At 50.0% G+C, this 24,421-nt stretch overlaps 1 protein-coding gene and 1 pseudogene across 4 annotated transcripts; both read left to right on the top strand.

Moving 5' to 3' along the window:
- Positions 1-1,665: 1,665 nt before the first annotated feature.
- Positions 1,666-1,763, top strand: LOC116271995 (annotated as a pseudogene).
- A 3,545-nt stretch (positions 1,764-5,308) lies between these two features.
- Positions 5,309-22,779, top strand: ENO1 (enolase 1). 4 transcript variants are annotated; one of them, XM_003891065.5, is made up of 12 exons: positions 5,309-5,980; positions 9,261-9,354; positions 11,593-11,688; positions 13,075-13,133; positions 15,468-15,537; positions 16,547-16,680; positions 17,292-17,514; positions 18,296-18,493; positions 19,621-19,822; positions 20,374-20,482; positions 20,773-20,831; positions 22,347-22,779. In XM_003891065.5, the coding sequence occupies exons 2-12, from the start codon at positions 9,270-9,272 to the stop codon at positions 22,414-22,416; spliced, it is 1,305 nt and encodes a 434-aa protein (XP_003891114.1). In that variant the 5' UTR covers positions 5,309-5,980; positions 9,261-9,269; the 3' UTR covers positions 22,417-22,779. The 4 variants fall into 4 exon arrangements, with proteins under 4 accessions (XP_003891114.1, XP_021791421.1, XP_009185504.1 ...); XM_021935729.2 differs by lacking the exon at positions 13,075-13,133 and adding an exon at positions 12,705-12,763 and having other exon boundaries at positions 22,347-22,774; XM_009187240.4 differs by having other exon boundaries at positions 5,482-5,500.
- The last annotated feature ends 1,642 nt before the right edge of the window (positions 22,780-24,421 follow it).

Below are 24,421 nucleotides of genomic sequence, written 5' to 3'. Positions count from 1 at the left end.
CAGGGCCTCAGCAACATTATTTTATTTATTTATTTATTTTGACACAGAGTCTCACTGTGTTGCCCAGGGTGGAGTGCAGTGTGGCACAATCTCGGCTCACTGCAACCTCTGGCTCCTGGACTCAAGCAATTTTCCTGCCTCAGCCTCCCGTGTAGCTGAGATTACAGGCATGTGCCACCACACCCATCTAATTTTTGTATTTTTGTAGAGATGGGGTTTTGCCATGTTGGCCAGGCTGGTCTCGAACTCCTGACCTCAGGTGATCTGCCCACCTCGCCCTCCCATAGTGTTGGGATTACAGGCATGAGCCACTGTGCCTGGCCCAGCAATTTTATTGGTCTTTGATATATGCAGGGAGAATTTTCTCATTATCTTGCGGCGTGCCTGAAGGCGTGGCGAAACCCTGCTCCCCACGCCTAAATCACTCGGGACTACTACCTTCTGAAGAACCCGGCTCCTGATTTTCCTTCTGGAACTCAGCATCGTCATCTGACCTCTCCTCCTCTCAAGACAAGGGCCATCACAGGGGCACAGGGGCCAGCACTCCTGCCTCTAAGTGACGCTGTGACAACCTTAAGAAACCTCAGCGGCCAGACGCAGTGGCTCATGCCTGTAATCCCAGCACTTTGGGAGGCCGAGGCGGGTGGATCACCTGAGGTCGGGAGTTCAAGACCAGCCTGACCAACATGGAGAAACCCCGTCTCTACTAAAAATACAAAATTAGCTGGGCGTGGTGGCACATGCCTGTAATCCCAGCTACCAGGGAGGGTGAGGCAGGAGAATTGCTTGAACCTGGGAGGCAGAGGTTGTGGTGAGCCATTGTACTCCAGCCTGGGCAACAAGAAAACTCCGTCTCAAAAAAAAAAAGAACCTCGGTAACAACCTTAAGAATTCTGTGGGCCGGGCGCAGTGGCTCAAGCCTGTAATTCCAGCACTTTGGGAGGCCGAGACGGGTGGATCACGAGGTCAGGAGATCGAGATCATCCTGGCTAACACGGTGAAACCCCGTCTCTACTAAAAAATACAAAAAACTAGCCGGGGGAGGTGGCGCACGCCTGTAATCCCAGCTACTCGGGAGGCTGAGGCAGGAGAATGGCGTAAACCCGGGAGGCGGAGCTTGCAGTGAGCTGAGATCCGGCCACTGCACTCCAGCCTGGGCGACAGAGCGAGAGCAAGACTCCATCTCAAAAAAAAAAAAAAAAAAGAATTCTGTGAAAAAGAGGGAGGGAACAGAGACACCTGAAAAGAAAACTGGTTGGATAACTTCCTGCAGATACTATTTAGGGATATTAGTGCCTTCTAGGCGTCCATTCTAGCTTGAAGCAGTAGTTCCCAGACTGGCAACCTCCCCGAGGCTATTATAACACCCATGCCAAAGATAAAGGCGCTGGGGCCCTGAGGGAGGCCATGCTGAGCTCTTTGATGCCAAATAGAGATGCTTTCCTCTGATGCCTGCTGAGACAGACTTTCCAGAAGTTGTTCTCCCTCACCTCTCACTTGGGTGCCCCTTCATGACCTCTGCTCAGGGGAACTCTGCTCCCAGGGTGCCTGCTCCTGGCTTCCCCAGCTCCCCTGGGCCTTCTTACTTAATCACCTCCCCTTTACTTCTCTCTTTTGGGCACCCTGAGGAGTGCCAACCTAGCCTGACTGTTTGAAAACTCAGCAGCACATATACTAAAAAAAAACTTGGAATGATACAGAGAAGATCAGCATGGACCCTGCACAAGGATGACATGCAAATTCGTGAAGTGTTCCGTATTTCTAATTTTTTTTTACATATATTTAAAAATAAAATATGGCTGGGTGCTGTGGCTCACGCCTGTAATCTCAGCACTTTGGGAGGTCGAGGCTGGAGGATCACGAGGTCAGGAGATTAAGATCATCCTGGATAACACGGTGAGATTCCACCTCTACTAAAAATACAAAAGATTAGCTGGGCATGGTGGCACGAGCCTGTAATCCCCAGCTAATTGGAAGGCTGAGGCAGGAGAATTGCTTGAACCCAGGAGGTAAAGGTTGCAGTGAGCCGAGATCATGCCACTACACTCCAGCCTGGGTGACAGAGCAAGACTCCGTCTCAAAAATAAAACAAAATAAAATAAAATAATATAAAATAGGCCGGGCGCAGTGGCTCATGCCTGTAATCCCATCACTTTGGGAGGCCGAGGCAGGTGGATCACCTGACGTCAGGAGTTTGACACCAGCCTGGCCAACATGGTAAAACCCTGCTTCTACTAAAAATACAAAAAAATTAGCCGGGTGTGGTAGTGGGCACCTGTAATCCCAGCTACTCGGGAGGCTGAGGCAGGAGGATCACGTGAATCCAGGACGCAGAGGTTGCAGTGAGCCGAGATTGTGCCAGTGCACTCCAGCCTGGGCAAAAAAAGTGAGTCTACTTCTAAAAAAAATTTTTTTAAATCACTTTTAAAAAGCAAGGGAATAACAAAACACAAAATTTAGAATAGTGGCTATCTCTGGGGTCAAAGAACATACAGGGGACCTAAATGACATTACTAATGTTCCATTTCTTTTTATTATTATTATTTATTTATTTATTTATTTTGAGAAGGAGTCTTGCTCTAGCGCCTGGCTGGAGTGCAATGGCACACTCTTGGCTCATTACAACCTCTGCCTCCCGGGTTCAAATGATTCTCCTGCCTCAGCCTCCTGAGTAGCTGGGAGTACAGGCATGCACCACCACACCCAGCTAATTTTTATATTTTTGGTAGAGACAGGGTTTCACCATGTTGGCCAGGCTGGTCTTGAACTCCTGGCCTCAGGTGATCCACCTGCCTCGACCTCCCAAAGTGATGGGATTACAGGCATGAGCCACAATGCCCGGCCCCATTTCTTCTTTTGAGACAGGTCTTTCTTTACTCCCAGGCTGGAGGGCACCGGTACAATCATAGCTCATTGTAGCCTTAACCTCCTGGGCTCAAGTGACCCTCCCACCTGAGTCTCCCAAGTAGCTGGGATGGGACTACAGGCATGTGCCATCACATCTGGCTAATTTTTTATTTATTACAGAGAATGGGGTCTCCCCCACGCTGCCCAAGCTGTTCTGGAACTCCTGGGCTCAAGCAATCCTCCTGCCTCAGCCTCCCAAAGTGCTGGGATTACTGATGTGAGTCACTGAGCCTGGACTCTAGGGTTCCATTTCTTTTTTTTGGAGACGGTGTCTCGCTCTGTCGTCCAGGCTGGAGTGCAGTGGCGTGATCTCGGCTCACTGCAAGCTCCACCTCCCGGGTTCAAGTGATTCTCCTGCCTCAGCCTCCTGAGTAGCTGGGACTACAGGCGCCTGCCACCACGCCCAGCTAATTTTTATATTTTTAGTAGAGACGGGGTTTCACCATGTTGGTCAGGCTGGTCTTGAACTCCTGACCTCATGATCCGCCCGCCTCGGCCTCCCAAAGTGCTGGGATTACAGACGTGAGCCACCGCGCCCAGCCTAGTGTTCCATTTCTTAAGCGAAATGTGGGTACACAGACATTTATATACACTTCATGTGGTCTCTGGTGTACGTGAAATATTAAGTGATACACAAACACCAAAACCTTATGATCTGTTATGAGGAGGGACCATCCACCTAGATCCGCTTCTGCACTCATCTGGTATCTTACCTTCCCAGAGTTCCTTCTCCAACCCAGAAGTTCCCTATCTGGCTGGAGACCTTCTTTCATAAAGATCACTTTCTCAAGCTGACCAGTGGTTTTTACATACGTGTCACAAAGAGAATCAGTAATTCAAGCGAGTTACAGGTCATAGTAGATTCACTTTCCCTTGATGCTGGCCACCTGCAGACACCGTGCATGTGCTTCACGGTGTGGTATTCCGATAGCTTTGGACAGTTATTCCCCACCTGCCCACCACCAATAAACCTGCTCAACAAGCTTACAGCAAATGAGAAATAATAACTAAATGCAATGCCCTTGTGCTGACTACAAGCAAATGTGAACCCCACAGCCTGCTAACAAAGCCTAAGGAGCTATGGAAACAGGAAGGGCATTTCGCAGCCTGTGAATTTTGAAAAAGATTTCAGGCCATCTCTAGTAATCATTAACATTTTAGCTACAATGTGAGGTAGAAGTGCCGGCTCAGAATGTGGTGCTGCAGCCTCCAAGAATCTTGCAACAGCAGCAGTCTGGGATCATGTTCTGCCTCTCATTTCCTGCTAGATTTACTGGTTCTGGCCACAGCAGAGTATCTTTATCTCTCTAACCATTTTAATGTAAAATAAGATTGTTTGGAGCCCTTTCAGGGCCACGCCTTAGAATTGCTCTGAAAGTAAGAGTACCAAGTGCCTGATTTCTTAGAGTCCCTAACAGCAGGAGATGTTGGCTGATTTAGCTGCTGAGTCATGGGGCTGGAGATAGTGGTTTTCAGTAGCCAAAAACGTTAGTGTATTGCTGGTGAAATCACAAACTCTGCTTGCAAAATTTTATTATTATTATTATCATTTTGCTGAATTTAATCCTAAAGTTCTTGCTTCTTACCCACTGGAAAGCAAATACTATGGACTTAATAGGCCTTCACTTTTAACCAACGCCATGGAAACCTGCCAGTAGCTAAGAGGACAAAAACGCTAGGGGTTAAGAAAGAAAAGTAGTTTTTGCAGCGGACCAGAAGAAATAATTAAATTCAAGTACATATTTGAACATCTCTTTGCAAGGAAATGAGGAAAATCAGGAGATGTTTTAGTTCTCTTACAGACCAGCAATAATGTTGAAAAATATAAAAGTCACCGTAACAGAAAACGAAGTAATCATTTCAGCCCTCCCTTGGAGTGGGGGGGGATATATTGCGGAGCTCAGTTTTAATGGCTATCAGTTCTCGATCAAAAAGGTGAAATCACTCCACCAACTCCTTCCATATTCCATGGAATATGACCCGTCTGGAACTTTGAGAAATTTCCTGGGTCTATGTGAAATTCCAGTTCCAAATAATTTACATGAATGGTTCACAAGAATCCAGGTAGGTTTGATCTAGTTCCCTAGATGGGAATGAGGGGGATGTGAAATTTCAGATGCAACATTAACATGGGCTAGAGAATGAATTAACACTGGGGAAGCATGTGGTGGCGCGCCAGACACCTAGGAGGCACTCAAGAAATATGAGGTAGAATTAAAGGAAAGTGAACCTTCCTTTGGCTATCTCGGCCTGATTCTCACCGCAGCAAGGAGAAAGGGACAGGGTCACCTTGGCGGGTGCCAGGCGGAGCCCGGCCGGACGGGCGCGGCTGGGGGGCAGCGCGCAGGCGCAGGCGGCGCACGTGGCCCCGGAGGCGCACCGCTGCGGCGGGGCCCGCGACACAACGCCGGAGTGGGGCCGAGGCGCGTAGCCTCTCAACGACTCGACGCCAACGGGGTCTCCCGGATCGCGGCGCAGGACAAGAGGGGCGGAGCAGGAGGGCCGGGGCAGGCGCGGGCCGCCAAAGTCGTCAGCAAGGTCGAGGGCCGGACGCGCGGCCCCGGAGCGACGCTGAGTGCGTGCGGGACTCGCAGTACGTGACGGAGCCCCGAGCTCTCATGCCCGCCACGCCGCCCCAGGCTCTCACCCGGGGCCCCGGCTCCGCACACCCCAGTTCGGCTTACGGGTCCTATCTGGGGCTAGAGTTTCGCTCGCACCACAACAGGGCCGCTGGGTAGTCGGGGCACCCTAACTCCGCCCGCCTCACGTCCGCGGGTCGTCAACCCCCCTTTCCCGGCTGCTGCAGGCGCCGCAGTCCCACCCCTTTCCGGGAGGTGAGAGCACGAGTGACGGCTCTCCCGACCAATGGCGAGGCGGCTTTGAGGAGGCGTGTCTGGAAGGCGGGAAGTGGGTGGGGCCCGCCTTAGCTGGGCAGGAAGTCCGAGTGCGGCGCGGACAGTAGGTGTGGGGAGCCGGAGAGCATAGACCTCGCAGACCTCGCCGGCTTCACACTCACCTCGGTGTCTGCTGCACCCGCCGTTTCTTCTCCTAGGCCACGAGACCCAGCGGCTAGGTAATGATTAGGGAAGGACTGAGCAATGGGCAGGCGGCGCAGGGCTTTTCTGGGCTTGCGGGGCTCTTTCCCCTCAGAGGGAGGCTGCGCGCCAGCAGGCCCGGCGTGGCGGGGTCGGGGGCGCGTGCGAGCCGACTCCCTGGGTGGGAAGTGGCACCCCCGCTCACCCCGAAGCCCGGGACGGGGGCGCAATGCCAGGCGCACGTGCTGGGTCCCGATTTCTTTGGAGGGGAAAGTGCAGATCAACACGTGATTACAGACTACGGGGCAGGATCACCGTCAGGGGAAGGTCGGGAGCTGCACGCGCGAGCCACTTAGCACAGCGGGAGTTGGGAGTGGAAGTTGCTTTTCCATCGTAGCCAAGTGTAAGGTTTTTGGGATGGACGCAGACATAGCGGTGGTGCCCACTGAGGCCAGGCCCTCCCTAAAATGGAGGAGGGCGGCGAGAGAGGAGATGCCCACGAGGCTGCAACCCCCTCCCCCACCGGCAGCCCCCGCCTCTCGCCTGCACTCGCGGCCCGCGCTTCGGCCCAGTAAGCGGTGACTCATTTCGAGAAGGCACCTCTTCTTGAGGAATCTGCCGCAGAGCCGTTAGATCATTGGCAAGCCCTCCAGGCGACCTCGCCCAAGTTGGGCAAGAGCGTCTCCCCGGCTGGCCACCAAACGTCGGGCCCTGATCTGAGAAGGATTTTCTTTTTTTTTTTTTTGCTCTTGTTGCCCAGGCTGGAGTGCAATGGCCTGATCTCGGCTCACTGCAACTTCCGCCTCCTGGGTTCAAGCGATTCGCCTACCTCAGCCCCCCGAGTAGCTGGGATTACAGGCATACGCCACCACGCCCGGCTAATTTTGTGTGTCTCTGTGTGTGTGTATATATATATTTATTTTATTTTATTTTTATTTATTTATTTATTTTTAATTAGAGGCGGTGTTTCACCATGTTGGTCAGGCTGGTCTTGAACTCCCGACCTCAGGTGATCCGCCCGCTTCGGCCTCCCAAAGTGCTGGGATTACAGGCGTGAGCCACCGCGCCCGGCCAAGGATTTTTTTTTTTTTTTTTTGAGACGGAGTCTCGCTCTTGCTCTGTTGCCCGGGCTGGAGTGCAGTGGCCGGATCTCAGCTCACTGCAAGCTCCGCCTCCCGAGTTCACGCCATTCTCCTGCCTCAGCCTCCCGCGTAGCTGGGACTACAGGCGCCCGCCACCTCGCCCTTCTAGTTTTTTGTATTTTTTAGTAGAGACGGGGTTTCACCGTGTTACCCAGGATGGTCTCGATCTCCTGACCTCGAGATCCACCCGTCTCGGCCTCCCCCGGCTAGTTTTCCGTATTTTTTAGTAGAGACGGGGTTTCACCGTGTTAACCAGGATGGTCTCGATCTCCTGACCTCGCGATCCGCCCGTCTCGGCCTCCCAAAGTGCTGGGATTACAGGCTTGAGCCACCGCGCCTGGCCAACTTAAATATGTTTAAACAAATTTGCCTTTTTGGAACCTAATAGATAAAAACTAAGTACCTTTTTCTTGGCTAATGAATGAAACTCCATTGTTACTTAGACAACAAAGCCACAGAAGTGACTTCAGTAAATAATTTTGCAAGTTAAAAATCTGCCATTTGCCGCCTCAGGACATTTCAGAGATGTTGGAGGGTTGCCCAGCCAGATAATGGCTTTAAACACTAAGTTCCTCTCACCCACCTCAGTTCTATAAGTTGTTCAGTTAGTTTCTTTGGAGAGCGCGAAGGAAAAAAGTAAGAAAGGGTTTTTCTTTGAGGAATTGCTATTTGTTTTTCATTGCTGCAAATTTTTGTGGTTTTTTGTTTTGGTTTTGTTTTTTGTTGTTTTTAAGGTGTTGTCAAAGGAAGCCCCTTCCCTTGAAGTATCCTGGTGTTCAAAGAATCTTTCCTCTATTTACAAATTATAAAACCCCCTTGGGAAGAAATTAGATGTCGTTATTGGCTGCTCCTGGTGGCTCACCCCTATAATCATCCTAGCATGCTTTGGGAGGCCAAGGCAGGGGAGGATCGCTTGAACCCAGGAGTTTGACACCAACCTGGGCAACATAGTGAGACCCCCATCTCTTAAAAAAGTAATTAAAATAAGGCCGGGCGCGGTGGCTCAAGCCTGTAATCCCAGCACTTTGGGAGGCCGAGACGGGCGGATCACGAGGTCAGGAGATCGAGACCATCCTGGCTAACACGGTGAAACCCCGTCTCTACTAAAAATACAAAAAAACTAGCCAGGCGAGGTGGCGGGCGCCTGTAGTCCCAGCTACTCGGGAGGCTGAGGCAGGAGAATGGCATAAACCTGGGAGACAGAGCTTGCAGTGAGCTGAGATCCGGCCACTGTACTCCAGCCCGGGTGACAGAGCGAGACTCCGTCTCAAAAAAAAAAAAAAAAAAAAAGTAATTAAAATAAAGATGTTGTCATTAATGACATAACAATACTGAAGACCGGAGTACTATGAAATTGGAAAGTCCCAGGAAGTGGCAGTCACCAAGATCACATGGTCCAAGGACTTCATTGTTCCTGACTTCCAAACTCAGAATTTCTGATTATTAAATACCTACTAAGTGAATATTGTGCTGCTACTTCAAATTTAATCTGAAGAATTATGTCCAAACTTAATTCGCTATTTTGTTTAATTCTGCTACAAGCCAGATTTTCCCCTCGTCCCCCCACCCTCTTTTTGGCCTCACCCTAGGTGGTTTTGCTTGTGACCTTCATGTCTGTTCTTGGTTCCTTTCCATTCCCATGCCAGGCCTCATTGTTCACTCATGACAATAGCCAGTTTCAGACAGCTCCTTGGCTGCTCTGCATCCAGCAACACATTCATCTATTTGGATTTGATTCTCCCTGGGCACACACATTTGTGGGCTTTCTCTCCCTCTCTCTCTTTTTTTTTTCCTTTTTGCTTACAGAACAAGACCTCAGTTGCTGCGGTTTAACCCATTTATGCTGGAGGTTGCAAATCTTTTTTGTGAAAAATCAGGCCTTGGTGATGAGCAGTCAGATAAAAATAACTCCCACACACTTAGCGTTCCAGTAATGGAACACTAGGCATAAATAGGTTAAGGCCTTCCGGAGCTCGGCCCTAACTACTTACTTAGGAGAATTCCCACTGCTTTCCAGCAGGCTTTTTCCCCCACCCTAATCAACTTTCCTACATCCAGTATTTAGTCCAATGCCGATTGTTTGTAGTCCATGAACCTCAGAAGTGATTCCTTGAATGAGTGAGCAAATACAGCATTATGGCTTATGGAAAACATGAACTGTGTGTTTCTCCTACAGAAATTCACCATGTCTATTCTCAAGGTCCATGCCAGGGAGATCTTTGACTCTCGTGGGAATCCCACTGTTGAGGTTGATCTCTTCACCTCAAAAGGTATGTGCCACCTTCGTTTCCAGAATTCCTTCTACCACGCTTCATTTTACAAATTTTCTACAAATGCTGGAGCCTTAGGCAAAAAAAAAAAAAAAATATGTATATATATATAAGCTTTTTTTGTATCTGTACATGCTAGTAGGTTGTGATTCCTGACTGTGAGGGTTGGGGGATTTTTCAGGCATGGAGCCAGTGTCTTGCTGCTTCCTGGCTTTTTGTTTGTTTTTTGTGATGTCTTGCTCTGTCACCCAGGCTGGAGTGTGGTGGCATGATTTCAGCTCACTGCAACCTCCGCCTCCCGGGTTCAAGCAATTCTTCTGTCTCAGCCTCCCAAGTAGCTGGGACTACAGGCGTGCACCACCACGCCCGGCAATTTTTGCATTTTTGGTAGAGACGGGGTTTCACCATAGTGGTCAGGCTGGTCTCGAACTCCTGACCCCAGGTGATCCGCCTGCCTCGGCCTCCCAAAGTGCTGGGATTATAGGCGTGAGCCACCACGTCTGACCCTGCCAGCTTCTTGGCTTAAAACCACATAAGTTGACTCCTAAGTCAGTTGAGGTGATATAGCTCACTGAAGTAAGGTGATACCATACTTTTCCCTCATGAAGTAAGATGATACCATGAGGGAAAGAGATGAGGGGAGGGCCAGTAGACGTGAATGTAGCACCCTTATCTCTGTGTCTAGAAATCACTCTTTAGCAAGGATCAAGGACAGTTTTTACCTGTGGGCTCTGGAATAGTGCAGAGGCTCTCATTTTTGCTTGGCTGTCAGTCCCCATAGGAGGAGTTTTCTTAGGAAAAAATAACAGAATGGTGAAACTCCTTCTTTTAAGAAGAAAATCCAGTGCCTCTGTAGCCCTGTGTTACTTTCAGCACATGGTGCAATGGACAGAGTGGGTGAGGTTGGCAAAGGAGCTTCAGGCAGAATCACTCAGTGGTGTTAAACTCCCAGAGAACTGCCAGTCGGAGCTGAGTCATCGTCTGTGAGTCACAGGCCTGGCAGCGGAACCCCAGCCCTTCCCTTCCCCTTGTACCTCCCCTACCCCTCAGGAAGAAAGGATCCTTGAGGCCCGACTTCATTGGGCAGAAGAATGCCTGTGTTCTGCCTTTGGCTGCTTGCTGTGTGGGCTCTCAAGCACAGTGGGTTTTCTCCAGGACACTCGCTTTATGGGGAATCCTGAGGGCTCTCACAGGATGCTGAGAATTCCCTTCATCCAATAAGATTGATTTGCTTAGTGAATGGGTGGAACTTTCTGCTTAGAAATTAATGAACTTTAAAGCAACAAAAAACCCCAGACGCTAAAAGATTGTTGGAAGGTGGACATTTTGAAATTGAAATGAAGGGAACTTTCTTACATTTATTAAACTGTACATTTTATTATCTTTATTCCTTCCCCCCACATCCATCCTGTTTGCCAGTTGCCAGTTGGGCATAGAACTCCCAAAATAGGATTTAGCATTGTCCAAACTGAAGCAAATGAGCTAGATACTCCTCCTGAACCAGTTAAATTCCCCTGATTTTATGCTTAACATCAATATAGTACCTGCCCGGGTGTGATGCTCATGCCTGTAAACCCAGCATTTTGGGAGACTGAGATGGGCAGATACTTGAAGTCAGGAGTTCAAGACCAGCCTGGCCAACATGGTGAAACACTGTCTCTACTGAAAATACAAAAATTAGCTGGGCGTGGTAGCATGCTCCTATAATCCCAGCTACTGGGGAGGCTGATGAAGGAGAATTGCTTGAACCCAGGAGATGGAGGTTACAGTAAGCCGAGATCACCCCATGCACTCCAGCCTGGGGGATACAGCGAGACTCTCAAAAAAAAAAAAAAAATACCAGAACATCTTCAGTTCCCTGTGTGGCTTGCGTTGGATTTCTCTTGGGCAGTGCTGCTGGGGTAATCCACAGGGCACCAACGCGAGCTTGTGAGGTACACATATTTTCCTGGGTCGGAATCTACATTTTAACAAGACCCCCAGCTGGCATGTAGGCTCTGCTATAGAGCACTTTCTTTCTGCTAGAGGAATCAGTCATCTTTGCAGTAAAGTCTGCAGTACAGGATCATAAATATGTGAGAGGCACGAAGAACAGACCAGAGTGTTTAATTCACGCAGTTGGTAGGAGGAAGAAACAGCTCCCTGATGACAAATGCATTTGTGGGCGGGAGGGGACTTGGGATTGTGCTGGAACTGGATTTCTGAATTGCTACTATGTCTTTTTTTCTTCTCATCCAGGTCTCTTCAGAGCTGCTGTGCCCAGTGGTGCTTCAACTGGTATCTATGAGGCCCTAGAGCTCCGGGACAATGATAAGACTCGCTATATGGGGAAGGGTAAGCCTTAGAACCCACAGCCCATGGCCTCCCTGCCTCCAGCCCCACTCCTGGCCTTGCCCGGTCCTGTCCTCTCTGGGTGGGGCTTGCATTTGCAGGTTTATGGCAGGTAAACCTCCCGTAACCCATGATGTTGATGGAAGCAGTGCACCACCACGTGGACAGGAAAGTTGGTGTGTGGATTACAGGGTTCCTGAGCCTGCATGCTCTGGGTCGAGAGTTTCAATGCTTGTTTCTATTGCAGTTTGTCCCCAGTCTGTGAAATACTCCTTCATGATTAGGACAGGAACCCAAGGATGAGAACAGGGCCTGTTAACTAAAGAAAAGTTTCCCCATCTCCCAGGGGGTTTCTGTGTGCCCTCCAGATCATCAGCCTCTTCAAGGGCAAGAAAGTGTCCAGGGAAGGTCTAGCCAATGGCTTACCCTTAATGGTGAGCTGCAGATGTGTCATTTAGTCTGATTTTCCTGTTGACTGACTCACAGGAGCCCTCTCTGTGGCAGAGCCAGCCTCTGGCTGTATTCAAATTGACTTAGTGTGTGTGCAACATTGACCTTTCTAGAGATAGAACATGTGGCCAAATTACAGAAAAGCACACAGGGCTGGATCACACATTCTCCGTGGGGGACCCGGAAAACTCCAGACAGGCTGCAGGGGAGGGACAATGATGAAATCAGGTTGCCAAACACTGGGCTGGTGTCGCAGTGGTGGTGCTGGGTGTTCAGTCCTGCTTTAATGCTATAAGAAACAGTGTCCACACACCAACATGTTACCATGTCACCGTTGTTTAATGGCCTGTGTGGGGACTTACCCAGAGCAGGATGGTGCTGTGCCTTGATGGTAATGAGTGCTCAGTAAGTCAGCATTTGTGGAAGATGTGGAAGATTGAACTCATGACCCCCTAAATGCTCTCCTCTGCTTTCCTGTTCCCTTGCTGTCTCTCACTCGCAGTCCTTAATCACTGGTTCTCTTCTGAGTCTCTCTCATTTTTCCTTCTTCATCCTCCTCTGCTGGGCAGGCGTCTCCAGACCTGTTAAGTATATTAATGAGTTCCTGGCACCAGCCCTGTGCACTCAGGTAACTGATTGGACAGCCTTTAGTCTGCGGCTGGTGTTTCCAGTGCATGGTCTTGCAAACTAACCGGTCAGATCACTCTGAGCCAGCTGCTGTTTGTGTGGCTCTAACACTCTGGGGTCCTAGGTAGGAGCACTCAGACTAGGCCGGAAAGTCCTCCGATTCTGGGGGGAAGGGGAGAGGGGTAAGAGGTCCCATGGAAGGTCCCTTGGTGGGCTTCCGGGTCAGCCTTAACAGTGGCTCTCTCTAGCAATGCTGCTCAAGCCTGGTTTTAAAATTAATGTCAAGTAATTTGATTTGATTGTTCCTTCTAGGTGTCTCAAAGGCTGTTGAGCACATCAATAAAACTATTGCACCTGCCCTGGTTAGCAAGGTAGGACCTGCTTCCTGATAACTAATGTGTCTAATGCCACCAGAGCGTCTCCCAATCCCAGGGGCTTTCCTGTTTATGGAAGAGCTTATTCTGAGAGCTACAGAAGCCGATTGGATTCCCTGTCATGCATGAGAACAATCCGTGCATGACATAAGTCTAACCTGCCTGCTGCCTCACAGTCCGTTTCTGGGAGCAGATGGAATTGCATCAGAAGAGTGAGACACTTAGAGCCCTGAGGTTTTTCGCCTCTGCAACTCTCTGGACCTTTGGGGAAATGAAGATCCAGATTTTAAGAGTGCTTTCTCAGGGGTGTTTGTGGTAGTGTCCATGGTGACTAATTTCTCATGGACGTTGGAATTATTTACTATAATTCTACTGACTTTAGCAGTTAAGTAAAATCCTGGAAACCTCAATATGTCAAACATAAAAGTAGAGCTGCTGGAGGTGAAGTAGGGCTGGGGACCTAGCAACCCACCTGACTCAGCAGGTTTTTATTATCAGTTACCCTCCCTTCAGCCCGTCCCTCCGTAATTCCTGTGGCACTCATCAGATGGGACTGGTTTGAAAAGCCCTGTCTAAAAATGCTCTGGGCGAGGTACAGTGACTCACACCTGTAATCCAAGCACTTTGGGAAGCCGAGGTGTGTGGATTACTTGAGGTCAGGAGTTGGAGACCAGTCTAGCCAACATGGTGAAACCCCATCTCTACTATAAGTACAAAAATTAGCCCATCGTGGTGGCGCACCCCTGTAGTCCCAGCTACTTGGGAGGCTGAGATATGAGAAACACTTGAAGCTGGGAGGCGGAGGTTGCAGTGAGCAGAGATTGTGCCACTGCACTGCAGCCTGGGCAACAGAGTGAGACTCTGTCTCAAAAAATAAAAATAACAAAACTTTCTAGGCCCAGTCCAAGCCCAGCCACAGCCTCCATCTGTTCTTGAATCTAGTCCCTCTCCTCCATGAATTCATTCTGTACAGGGAAAAGGAGGAGCTCCTTTGTTGTCTCTGTCCCCCACTTGTTGGTTTAAGCCTGGGTTTTGTGGCACTCCGTAATTACTCCCTGCCTGACCGGCCCCCAGACAAAATTTCTCGTTACTGTTTTGCCTGCAACACCCTCTGCCAGTCTCCTGGAAACCTCCACATATACCTTGTTCTCTGTCCCTTCATATCCCTACATGGTGTGACTCACACGATGAGCAGGACATCCCCCGGCATTTTCTTCCCCCTGGGAGAAACATACCATACCAAACTGTTGGTGAGAACTGGCCTCTGAGGCTGTGCCTGGGTAACTGCCTGCCTGTTCCAGTGATGCCTTGACAAAGCTGCAAAAGACACCAAGTTGCTAGCACAGCATGATGGGATCAAAGCTGATTTTCTTTGCATATTTTTTTATACCAAGAATATTATAGATAAAAATAATGCCTTGTTAATATATTAGTAAGTTTAAAATGGAATGCTGATTTTTGGTTGGGTGCAGTGGCTTACGCCGGTAATCCCAACACTTTAGATGGGCAGATTCCTTGAGGCCAGAAGTTTAAGACCAGCCTGGGCAACATGACGAAGCCCATCTCTAAAAAAAAAAAAAAAAGGTACAAAACTTAGCCAGGCATGGTGGCGCATGCCTATAGTCCCAGCTGAGGTTGCAGGATCATTTGAGCCCAGAAGGTGGAGGTTGCAGTGAGCTGAGATCGTGACACTGCATTCCTGCCTAGGCAACAGAGCGAGACTCTGTCTCAAAAAGTTAAAAAAAAAAAATTAAAAAGTAATGCTGGTTTTTATTGGATTACTTTGAGCCAGTTCTTAGTACATCAGTTTTGTTACTTACTCATTTTGATCCATTATTAGACACTTTGCTAAGTGATTTCAGACTACCTGCAGAAATCATGCCTCCCATCAGAGGATGGAGATTTGCAATCTTTGAGGTTAGCCAAGAGTGAGCAGCAGAGCCCACCTTTCAAGGGCTCAGCCTGCTTGAGTAAACAATGAGCTTTGCTTATTTATTGCCCATGAAAGCCATGTTCCTTCGTAGTGGTGGTTTACATAGCACATACCTGACAATTCTCTTGGGTGTAAAGTCACTTTGTGACACAAGCATTGTGTCTGAGAGCGTCCATCTCTGTTTCATTGTTGGGTGAATGAAACACCATCAAAGTAAGCAGAAGGCAGTTTTTTGTCTCACCATTGATTTTTGTCCTCTACTTTTTTTGCTTATAAAACAAACATCACAGAATTGATTTTTATTTTACATAGTTCCAAAGTCAGATTCCATGGTAGGGGAGCAAAGGCTGTGCAGATAAGAGTGACACCAACCCGTCATTCTCTCCTCTCCCTCTTAGAAACTGAACGTCACAGAACAAGAGAAGATTGACAAACTGATGATCGAGATGGACGGAACAGAAAATAAATGTGAGTGGTCCGAGGAGGCATCTTTACTGGGGAAGATCATGAAGTCTCCTAAAGACTTTAACAACTTTCAGGAAGAGGTCCATGATCTTAGTGACAAGCTAAATGAGCCTGTCGTCTCCTCCCATTTCTTTGCGTCACTCTTAAGAAATCACACTTTTGGCCAGGCGCGGTGGCTCACGCCTGTAATCCCAGCACTTTGGGAGGCCGAGGCGGGCAGGAGATCGAGACCATCCTGGCTAACATGTGAAACCCCATCTCCACTAAAAATACAACAGGCCGGGCACGGTGGCTCAAGCCTGTAATCCCAGCACTTTGGGAGGCCGAGATGGGCGGATCACGAGGTCAGGAGATTGAGACCATCCTGGCTAACATGGTGAAACCCCAACTCTACTAAAAAATACAAAAAAACTAGCCGGGTGAGGTGGCGGGCGCCTATAGTCCTGGCTACTCAGGAGGCTGAGGCAAGAGAATGGCGTAAACCTGGGAGACAGAGCTTGCAGTGAGCTGAGATCCAGCCACTACACCCAGCCTGGGCGACAGAGCGAGACTCTGTCTCAAAAAAAAAAAAAAAAAAAATACAACAAATTATACAGGCCTTGTGGCCTTGTGGCGGGCGCCTGTAGTCCCAGCTACTCGGGAGGCTGAGGCAGGAGAATGGCATGAATGGGGGAGACGAGATCGCGCAGCTGCACTCCAGCCTGGGCAACAGAGCAAGACTCCATCTCAAACAAAAAAAAAAAAGAAATCACGCTTTCAAGTATCAGGAGCAAAACCAGGTGATAATAGCCTGTCAGTTCGGTTACTCGGAACAGCTTTGCTCCTTATAATGAATTCAGCAATTCCTATAGTTGGCCAGAGCTGGGCTCTGTCTTAGAGGGGAAAAGCAGTGGTGAGTCCACAGGGAATACTATTTGCATTTCTGGTAACAGTGTGATGGGGGAGGAGATGGCAGGAGAAAAGCTGGTGAGTCAGAAATGACTTCATTCCACTCGGTTCTCTTCTGTTCTAGCTAAGTTTGGTGCGAACGCCATTCTGGGGGTGTCCCTCGCCGTCTGCAAAGCTGGTGCTGTTGAGAAGGGGGTCCCCCTGTACCGCCACATCGCTGACTTGGCTGGCAACTCTGAAGTCATCCTGCCAGTCCCGGTGAGTGGTTTATTGGAACTTCCCAAGCAAGGAGTTGGGAGTTTCAGCTTGCTCTTGGGGACCCAAGACCTCCTGTGCCTTGATCTCTTAACACATGTGACTCTCCCAGCACAGCTCTGCCCCTTGTTAAGTGTGACCTTGAGCAGGTAGTTCAACTTGTCTGTGCCCCAGGTCCTTTATTTGCAGTGGAGGCTCGGGTAGGAAATGACAGCAGAACTTTCCTTGCTAGGCTGTGAGCATTAGCTGACATAGTCACTAGCGTTTCTCCTGATGATCATGAATTTGCAGTTATCAAAATAGACCTGGTATGAACTGGTTGCAGTAGTGCACACCTGTAGTCCCAGCTAATCAAGAGGCTGAGGCAGGAGGATCACTTGAGCCCAAGAGTTTGAGACCAGCCTGGGCAAGACCAGTATAGTCAGATCCTGTCTCTAAAAACGTGAGTCAGAGACCTGGTGAGCATTTCATGGCCACCCTGACCCCACTGATGCTCCTCAAGGAGCAAGTCTTGGGCTCATCTGTGAGCTAGATGGGGATGGTAGGACCAGAGGGGCCTGCTGCCCTGTGGGGCTCTCTGGGCCCGGTGCCATGCTTCTCTGTTCTCTCCCCAGGCTTTCAATGTCATCAATGGCGGTTCTCATGCCGGCAACAAGCTGGCCATGCAGGAGTTCATGATCCTCCCAGTCGGTGCAGCAAACTTCAGGGAAGCCATGCGCATTGGAGCGGAGGTTTACCACAACCTGAAGAATGTCATCAAGGAGAAATACGGGAAAGATGCCACCAATGTGGGGGATGAAGGCGGGTTTGCTCCCAACATCCTGGAGAATAAAGAAGGTAAAGGCGCTGGGGAATCCCCACCCACCCACCCAGCCCTGCAGCACCAACTCCCTCTGTGCAGGGGTTGTCCACACCTGCCTCTGGAAAAGGTTTTCATTCCACCTGTAGTTTGTAAAGATCAAGACCCTTCAAACAGGGTTTTAAGGAGGGAAAGGGGAGCTTCATTTGATTTTGCTTATTTTTTTCTTTCTTTGAGACGGAGTCTCTGTCGCCCAGGCTGAAGTGCAGTGGCGCAATTTTGGCTCACTGCAACTTCTGCCTCCTGGGCTCAAGCAATACCTAATAGCTTGGGGAGCCAGGTGTCTGTCCATCTGTCCTGCTGGCAGGACAGCTTAGCCATGGACGGCAGACCCTGAGCCTGAACTCTCAACGGCACAGCCTGGCAGGAGGATCCTGCCACCCAGGGCTGCCTCCACTGGGCTTTCTCTTGGATCCCGCTTCAGCTCTATTTAAGGCCTATGCCTTGGGAGAGCTGATCTCAGCTGGTTACTGTAACTGTATCTTGGCCAGGACAGCTGTTCCTGGGCACTAAATTTGGGAGCATTTGTCAGGGAGAAAGGCTGCTTTCTTGGAAGCTGTGCTGAATTTCCCATTTAGTCTACACCAGGAGCTCTGGCCCATGGTTTCTTGCCCCAAAGCAGAAAAAAAGTAACTGACGTTGTTGAAACTGCTGGTTGGGGCCTGAACACCTCTTGACCTTTGTGTTACAGTCCATGTGTAACAGCTGTTGAAGGGAACCTACCTGTTTTCCAAACCTGTTGCCACCATCTCTTCCCAGGCCTGGAGCTGCTGAAGACTGCCATTGGGAAAGCTGGCTACACTGATAAGGTGGTCATTGGCATGGACGTAGCAGCCTCCGAGTTCTTCAGGTCTGGGAAGTATGACCTGGACTTCAAGTCTCCCGATGACCCCAGCAGGTACATCTCACCTGATCAGCTGGCTGACCTGTACAAGTCCTTCATCAAGGACTACCCAGGTGAGTGTTCCCGGAGTGCCATCTTCCTTTCCTGCCACTGACCTGCAGCATGGCAGCTGGAGCATCTGGCTGGCTGGGGATGGGGAGGGTGTGTCTGAACCTCTGGCTCCCGTGGGGGATTCATCAGGGGGCTTCCCCCCAGTTGTACGTACACAGGGCTTCACAGAGGTTCTTGTGTAGCTAAGGAGCTCGGGTGCCAGCAGCGGTCTGTGCTCCATTAGACAGGCGAGGGAACCAAGCCTTCAGAATTAGGATAGCCACTTGTTACTGAGATGTATTATGCTTCCTGTGAGCTGGGAATATTCATTTTAGGCTCTGTGTGTACACAGGATAGGGACTGTGACTTCTACAGGAGAGGAAACCGATGGGCTGGTTGAATAATCTGCCCGAGAGCACACAGCAAATAGTGGGGCAAGAATTCAGACCAGGAAATCTGACTGCAGAGTCTGTGCATTTAACCACTACCCTAAACAACTTAGTCAAGGTTGAGCCAAGACCCAAACTCAGGTCTTCTCACTTCTGAGTCTGTGGCTCCATTCTGATTTTCAGTGGCACTAAACTCAAACCACCCTAAACAAATAAGTGTTCTCTTCTTATATAGGTCTTAAAAAGTTTTTTTGAGACTGGGCATATAGTGGCTTACGCCTGGAATCCCAGCGCTTGGAGAGACTAAAACGGCATCACTTGAACCCCAGGAGTTTGAGATCAGCCTAGGGAACATTGCAAGACTCCATTTCTGCAAAAAAATTAAAATAAGTAGCTGAGTGGGTGGGAAACCCCTGTAGTCCCAGCGACTCAGGAGGCTGAGGTGGGAGAATCATTTGATCCCGGGATTTCGCAGCTACAGTTAGCTATGATTGCACCTCTGCACTCAAGCCTGGGTGACAGAGTGAGATTTTTTGTTTTAGATCTATTGACCCAGGATTGTGGGTGACTTGTCCCCTGCTGCAGGAGTAGGTTGGTGGGGCACATTGTTTCAAGGATCAGTTGGGGAGCCATCCCTGTCCTATAATTTTGGGCAGTGTGAGGCCAGGCGAGCAGCAAGTCTAGGGGGAAGCAAGGCTTGGCGTTGCAGAGAAGCACACTGGGAGGATCACACTGATGAGGCGCGTCCCTCCTCTCCTTAGTGGTGTCTATCGAAGATCCCTTTGACCAGGATGACTGGGGAGCTTGGCAGAAGTTCACGGCCAGTGCAGGAATCCAGGTAGTCGGGGATGATCTCACAGTGACCAACCCAAAGAGGATTGCCAAGGCCGTGAACGAGAAGTCCTGCAACTGCCTCCTGCTCAAAGTCAACCAGATTGGCTCCGTGACCGAGTCCCTTCAGGCGTAAGTGTCTTCCCAGGCAAGCAGCTTTCCCGCAGCTACGGCTTGTGAATCAGAAAAGGGCCTTTTGTTCTGTCGATGGGGAATCCTGCTGGCCAGAATGTAGAACACCTTGGAATTTTAACAGGTTTTGTGTTTGAACTCGGGACCCTTTTAAATTACAGGCCCAAAATGTTGGACCTGTAATCCCAACGTTTTGGGAGGCCAAGGCAGGAGGATCACTTGAGCTTAGGAGCTCAAGACCAGCCTGGGCAACATAGCAAGCAGATGTATTCTGTGAAGAGCTCAGTCAGAGAACACTAGTCTTTCTCCCATCAAGGGAGGCTGAACCCAGTGTTTCAACTATGAAGAGGGCTAAGAAGGTCCTGAGGGTGGAAGAGTTCAGAGGAGGGTGAGGGTTGTCCTCTGTGCTCTTGACAGAGCCCAGGCATGGAGAGCCTTAGCCATTAACAGCCCCTCCACTGCTTTCCTGCTGGCACCGAGGGGTAATGGCATTGGGGTTTGTGGCACCAGAAAATGGGGTCATGCCATCCGGGTTGTCTCTTGGCTTCTAGGTGCAAGTTGGCCCAGGCCAATGGTTGGGGCGTCATGGTGTCTCATCGTTCTGGGGAGACTGAAGATACCTTCATTGCTGACCTGGTTGTGGGGCTGTGCACTGGGCAGGTAAGAATGAGTGTCTCCTCCTCTCTTCTCTCTGACCTCAACTTCCTGGAAGACCCAAAACCAGTGAAGCTCCGTGTCTGTCCCTGTTTTACTCATGTCCGCTGAGTTGCTGCCCTGGTTTCTGAGCCTGAACAGAATGGGGGCATGAGGACCCTGCTTGTATGTTGTAGCCCCTCCTTTCCTAGGCTCAGATCCTCTAGAAATTCTCTCTCTGACATCACACCCTCTCCCTGCCAGAAATGCCTGCAAAGCCTGTCCACTATAAGCAAATGGCTTTTCTTTTCTCCTAGATCAAGACTGGCGCCCCTTGCCGATCTGAGCGCTTGGCCAAGTACAACCAGCTCCTCAGGTAAGGAGGGCTCTGGAGAACAAGGGGCCTGTGGTTCACCCGCTGGGGCTGCACTCAGTGTAGGCACTGCCCTCCCCCAGGAGCTCCTGGCTCTGGGAACAGGTACAGGGGCAGGCGCACAGTGCAGACAGCCAGGCCCTGAGCAGGCCTAGACCCCACCCCCTGCAGCGCCATCAGAGGCAGAAGCCTGCTCCGCACAGTGCTGCCCTCTTCCCGTAAGAGAGATTGGGACCCCCTTTGACAGCTGATCCATGACTTTCTTAGAGCTTTCAGAGAGCCCCTTCATGATCTGTTTCAGCACATTTAACCCGTTTGTGAATATGGAGCCAGGGCTTGGAGAGAGGAGGAAAAAGTCAAAGGGCACATGGCTGGGTTTCCACTTCTCAGTGCTGTGGGGCTGTTCTGGTCTCCCTTGCCTGTCTGTGTCCTTGAGAAGCCCCTGAACACCAGGAGACTTGTCCCCCTGTCCCCCCGTCCCCCCGCCACCCACTTTTTGTTTTTGTTTTTTTGAGATGAGGTCTCGCTCTGTTGCCTAGTCTGGAGTGCAATGGCGCGACCTCGGCTCACTGCAGCCTCCGCTTCCCAGGTTCAAGCAATTCTCCCACCTCAGCCTCCCGAGTAGCTGCAATTACAGGCGTACCACCACACCCGGCTAATTTTTGTATTTTTAGTAGAGATGGGGCTTCACCATGTTGGCCAGGCTGGTCCCGAACTCCTGACCTTGGGTGATCCGCCCACTTCAGCCTCCCAAAGTGCTGGGATTACAGGCGTGAGCCACTGTACCCGGCCAATAATATACCACTCCCCCACTGACTCAGGCACCACTGGGATACGAACCCCCTTTTTAGTTATTTTCTGGACTTGTAGGGAAACAGAACACCCATTTCCTAAGTTCTCCCCTATTACCCCTTCATTAAAACTGTATCCTGGGAATTTTCATACACACACAAAGAAGCAGGTGAACAGTAGACACAGGGCTTTTTTGTTATTTTGTTTGTTTGAGACAGGGTCTTGCCATGTCACTCAGGCTGGAGTGCAGTGGGGCAGTCATAGCTTCAGACTTCCATCCTTTTTTTGCTGCGGAATTTTATTTATTTTTATTTTTTTGAGGCGGATCTCGCTGTGTCGCCCAGGCTGGAGTGCAGTAGTGCAACCTTGGCTCACTGCAACCTCTGCCTCCCAGGTTCAAGCAGTTCTCCTGTCTGAGCCTCTGAAGTAGCTGGGATTAAGGTGCCCACCACCATGCCTGCCTAATCTTTTTTGAATGTTTAGTAGAGACGAGGTTTCACCATATTGGTCAGGCTGACCACAGGTGATCCTCCCACCTTGGCCTCCCAAATCTGGCTTCTCAGAGAAGCACAAGTTTAGAGGGTTTGAAGAAGGTGGACAGATTCTGTGTTCTCAACTTCCCAGGAGTGGGGCTGTGTCTGACCACATCTAGGATGGGAAAACTTACAACTTGAGGTCTGACTTTTCTTTTTTCCTCCCCATCTTTTTATCTTTCTCCTTCCCAAGAATTGAAGAGGAGCTGGGCAGCAAGGCTAAGTTTGCCGGCAGGAACTTCAGAAACCCCCTGGCCAAGTAAGCTAGGGGCAGGCAAGCCCTTCGGTCACCTGTTGGCTAAATAGACCCTTCCCCTTGTGTCAGCTCGGGCAGCTCGAGGCCCTGACCAACGCTTGCAGGGGTCCCTGCTAGTTAGCGCCCCTCACCCGCCGCCGTGGAGTCCGTGCCGCTTCCTTAGAACTTCCACAGAACCAAGCTCCCCAGAGCCCTGTTTGGCAGCTCTAGCTTTGCCGTCGTGTAATTGGCCCAAATCACTGTTTTTCTCGCCTTACTTTCCACCAAGTGTCTGGAGTCATGTGAGCCTCGTGTCATCTCCGGGGTGGCCACAGGCAAGATGCCCGGTGGTTTTGTGCTTAAAATAAAAAGCCTCAGTGACCCATGAGAATACTCCGTGTGCCTCTGTGTGTTTGGAACAATCTGGGTCTGTCCTTCATGTTCAGGGGGCCTGGCGAAAGGGTGTTGTTGACCTTTGAGAACAGTTTGGTGTCATAACAGCAAGGGATGAGGATCCATTGAGGACATTTTCCTGGGTCCTTGGGAAGGGAACTAGAGGCAAAGGCAAGAAAAGAGACATACGCGGTCCCTCTAGGGTAGTGGGGTCACAACAGGGAGTCTAAGCTGGGAGGCAGAGCGAGACACCTTGTTTGGAAGAAACTTCAAATGCAGGCCTATTTGTAGATTATCTTAAGGATGGTAGCTATTAGGTTACACAGCCATATTATTCAGACCAGAAAGACTCCAGGGTGAAGGTGACCATCCTGGGAAGAGCTGGCATAGGGTCTCTTCCTGGGGAAAGCAGGTGAAAGAAGGATTACAAGGGAACTCTGGGCAGGAAGGTAGAAGGGCATCGAGAAGACCCCAGGACCCGATTTGAATGAGTGAATTCCACTCCTCGGTTTCTCGAGCTTCGGGTTTCAGGTGCTCCGAAGCTGTCATTTGTAGCTGGTGCCGCTGCATTGGATTATGCAGATGGAAAACTTGCATGTTGGAGAAAGTACTGTTCTAGGGTAATGCTGAACATGGTGCGAAGAATACATTTATTTAAAAGTGAGAGATAAAGCCAGGTGTGGTGGGTGGCTCATGCCTATAATCCCAGCACTTTGGGAGGCCAGGGCAGACGGGTCTCCTGAGGTCAGAAGTTCAAGACCAGCCTGGCCAATATGGCAAAACCCCACCTGTACTAAAAATACAAAAATGAGGCTGGGTGCAGTGGCTCGCGCCTGTAATCCCAGCACTTTGGGAGGCTGAGGCTGCTGGATCACAAGGTCAGGAGTTCGAGACCAGCCTGGCCAATATGGTGAAACCCTGTCTCTACTAAAAATACAAAAATTAGCCAGGCATGGTGGCAGACGCCTGTAGTCCCATTTACTCAGGAGGCTGAGGCAGGAGAATCACTTGAACCCGGGAGGCGGCAGTTGCCGTGAGCCGAGATTGCGCCACTGCACTCCAGCCTGGGTGACAGAACAGGACTCCGTTTCAAAAGAAAGTAAAAAATTAGCCGGGTGCGGTGGCATGTGCCTGTAATTCTAGCTACTCAGGAGGCTGACGCATGAGAATCGCTTGAACCCAGGACATGGAGGTTGCAGTGAGCCAAGGTCACGCCACTGCACTTCACCCTGGGCAACAGAGTGAGACTCCATCTCAAAAAAATTAAAAGAGATGAGAAACTGGTTGCCATCTGCACCTTGAAGAGGTCTCATTCTATTACTTGATTTTTCTCCTTAAAAGAAGTATCTTAAGTTGCGCGTTTCAATGCACAGTCAGGGATCTGGGGAGCCCTCTTGTGGACATTCTTGTTTATTGTTTATCTCAGGATTTAACCTGAGAAGCAGAACCAGTAAGGAGAGGTACGGATATTAAGAATTGGTGGCCTGGTGCAGTGAGTGGTTCATGCCTGTAATCCCAACACTTGGGGAGGCTGAGGCAGGAGGATCACTTGAGCTCAGGAGTTCAAGACTGGCCATGTGCAACATAGCAAGACCCTGACTCTTCAAAAAAGAGAAAAGTTAGCTGGGCATGTCGGCGGG

This window comes from Papio anubis, chromosome 1 (assembly GCF_008728515.1).
Source record: "Papio anubis isolate 15944 chromosome 1, Panubis1.0, whole genome shotgun sequence".
Classification (NCBI taxonomy): domain Eukaryota; kingdom Metazoa; phylum Chordata; class Mammalia; order Primates; family Cercopithecidae; genus Papio; species Papio anubis.
Note: the sequence above shows the minus strand (reverse complement) of the source record. Positions and strands in the feature narration are given on the sequence as shown.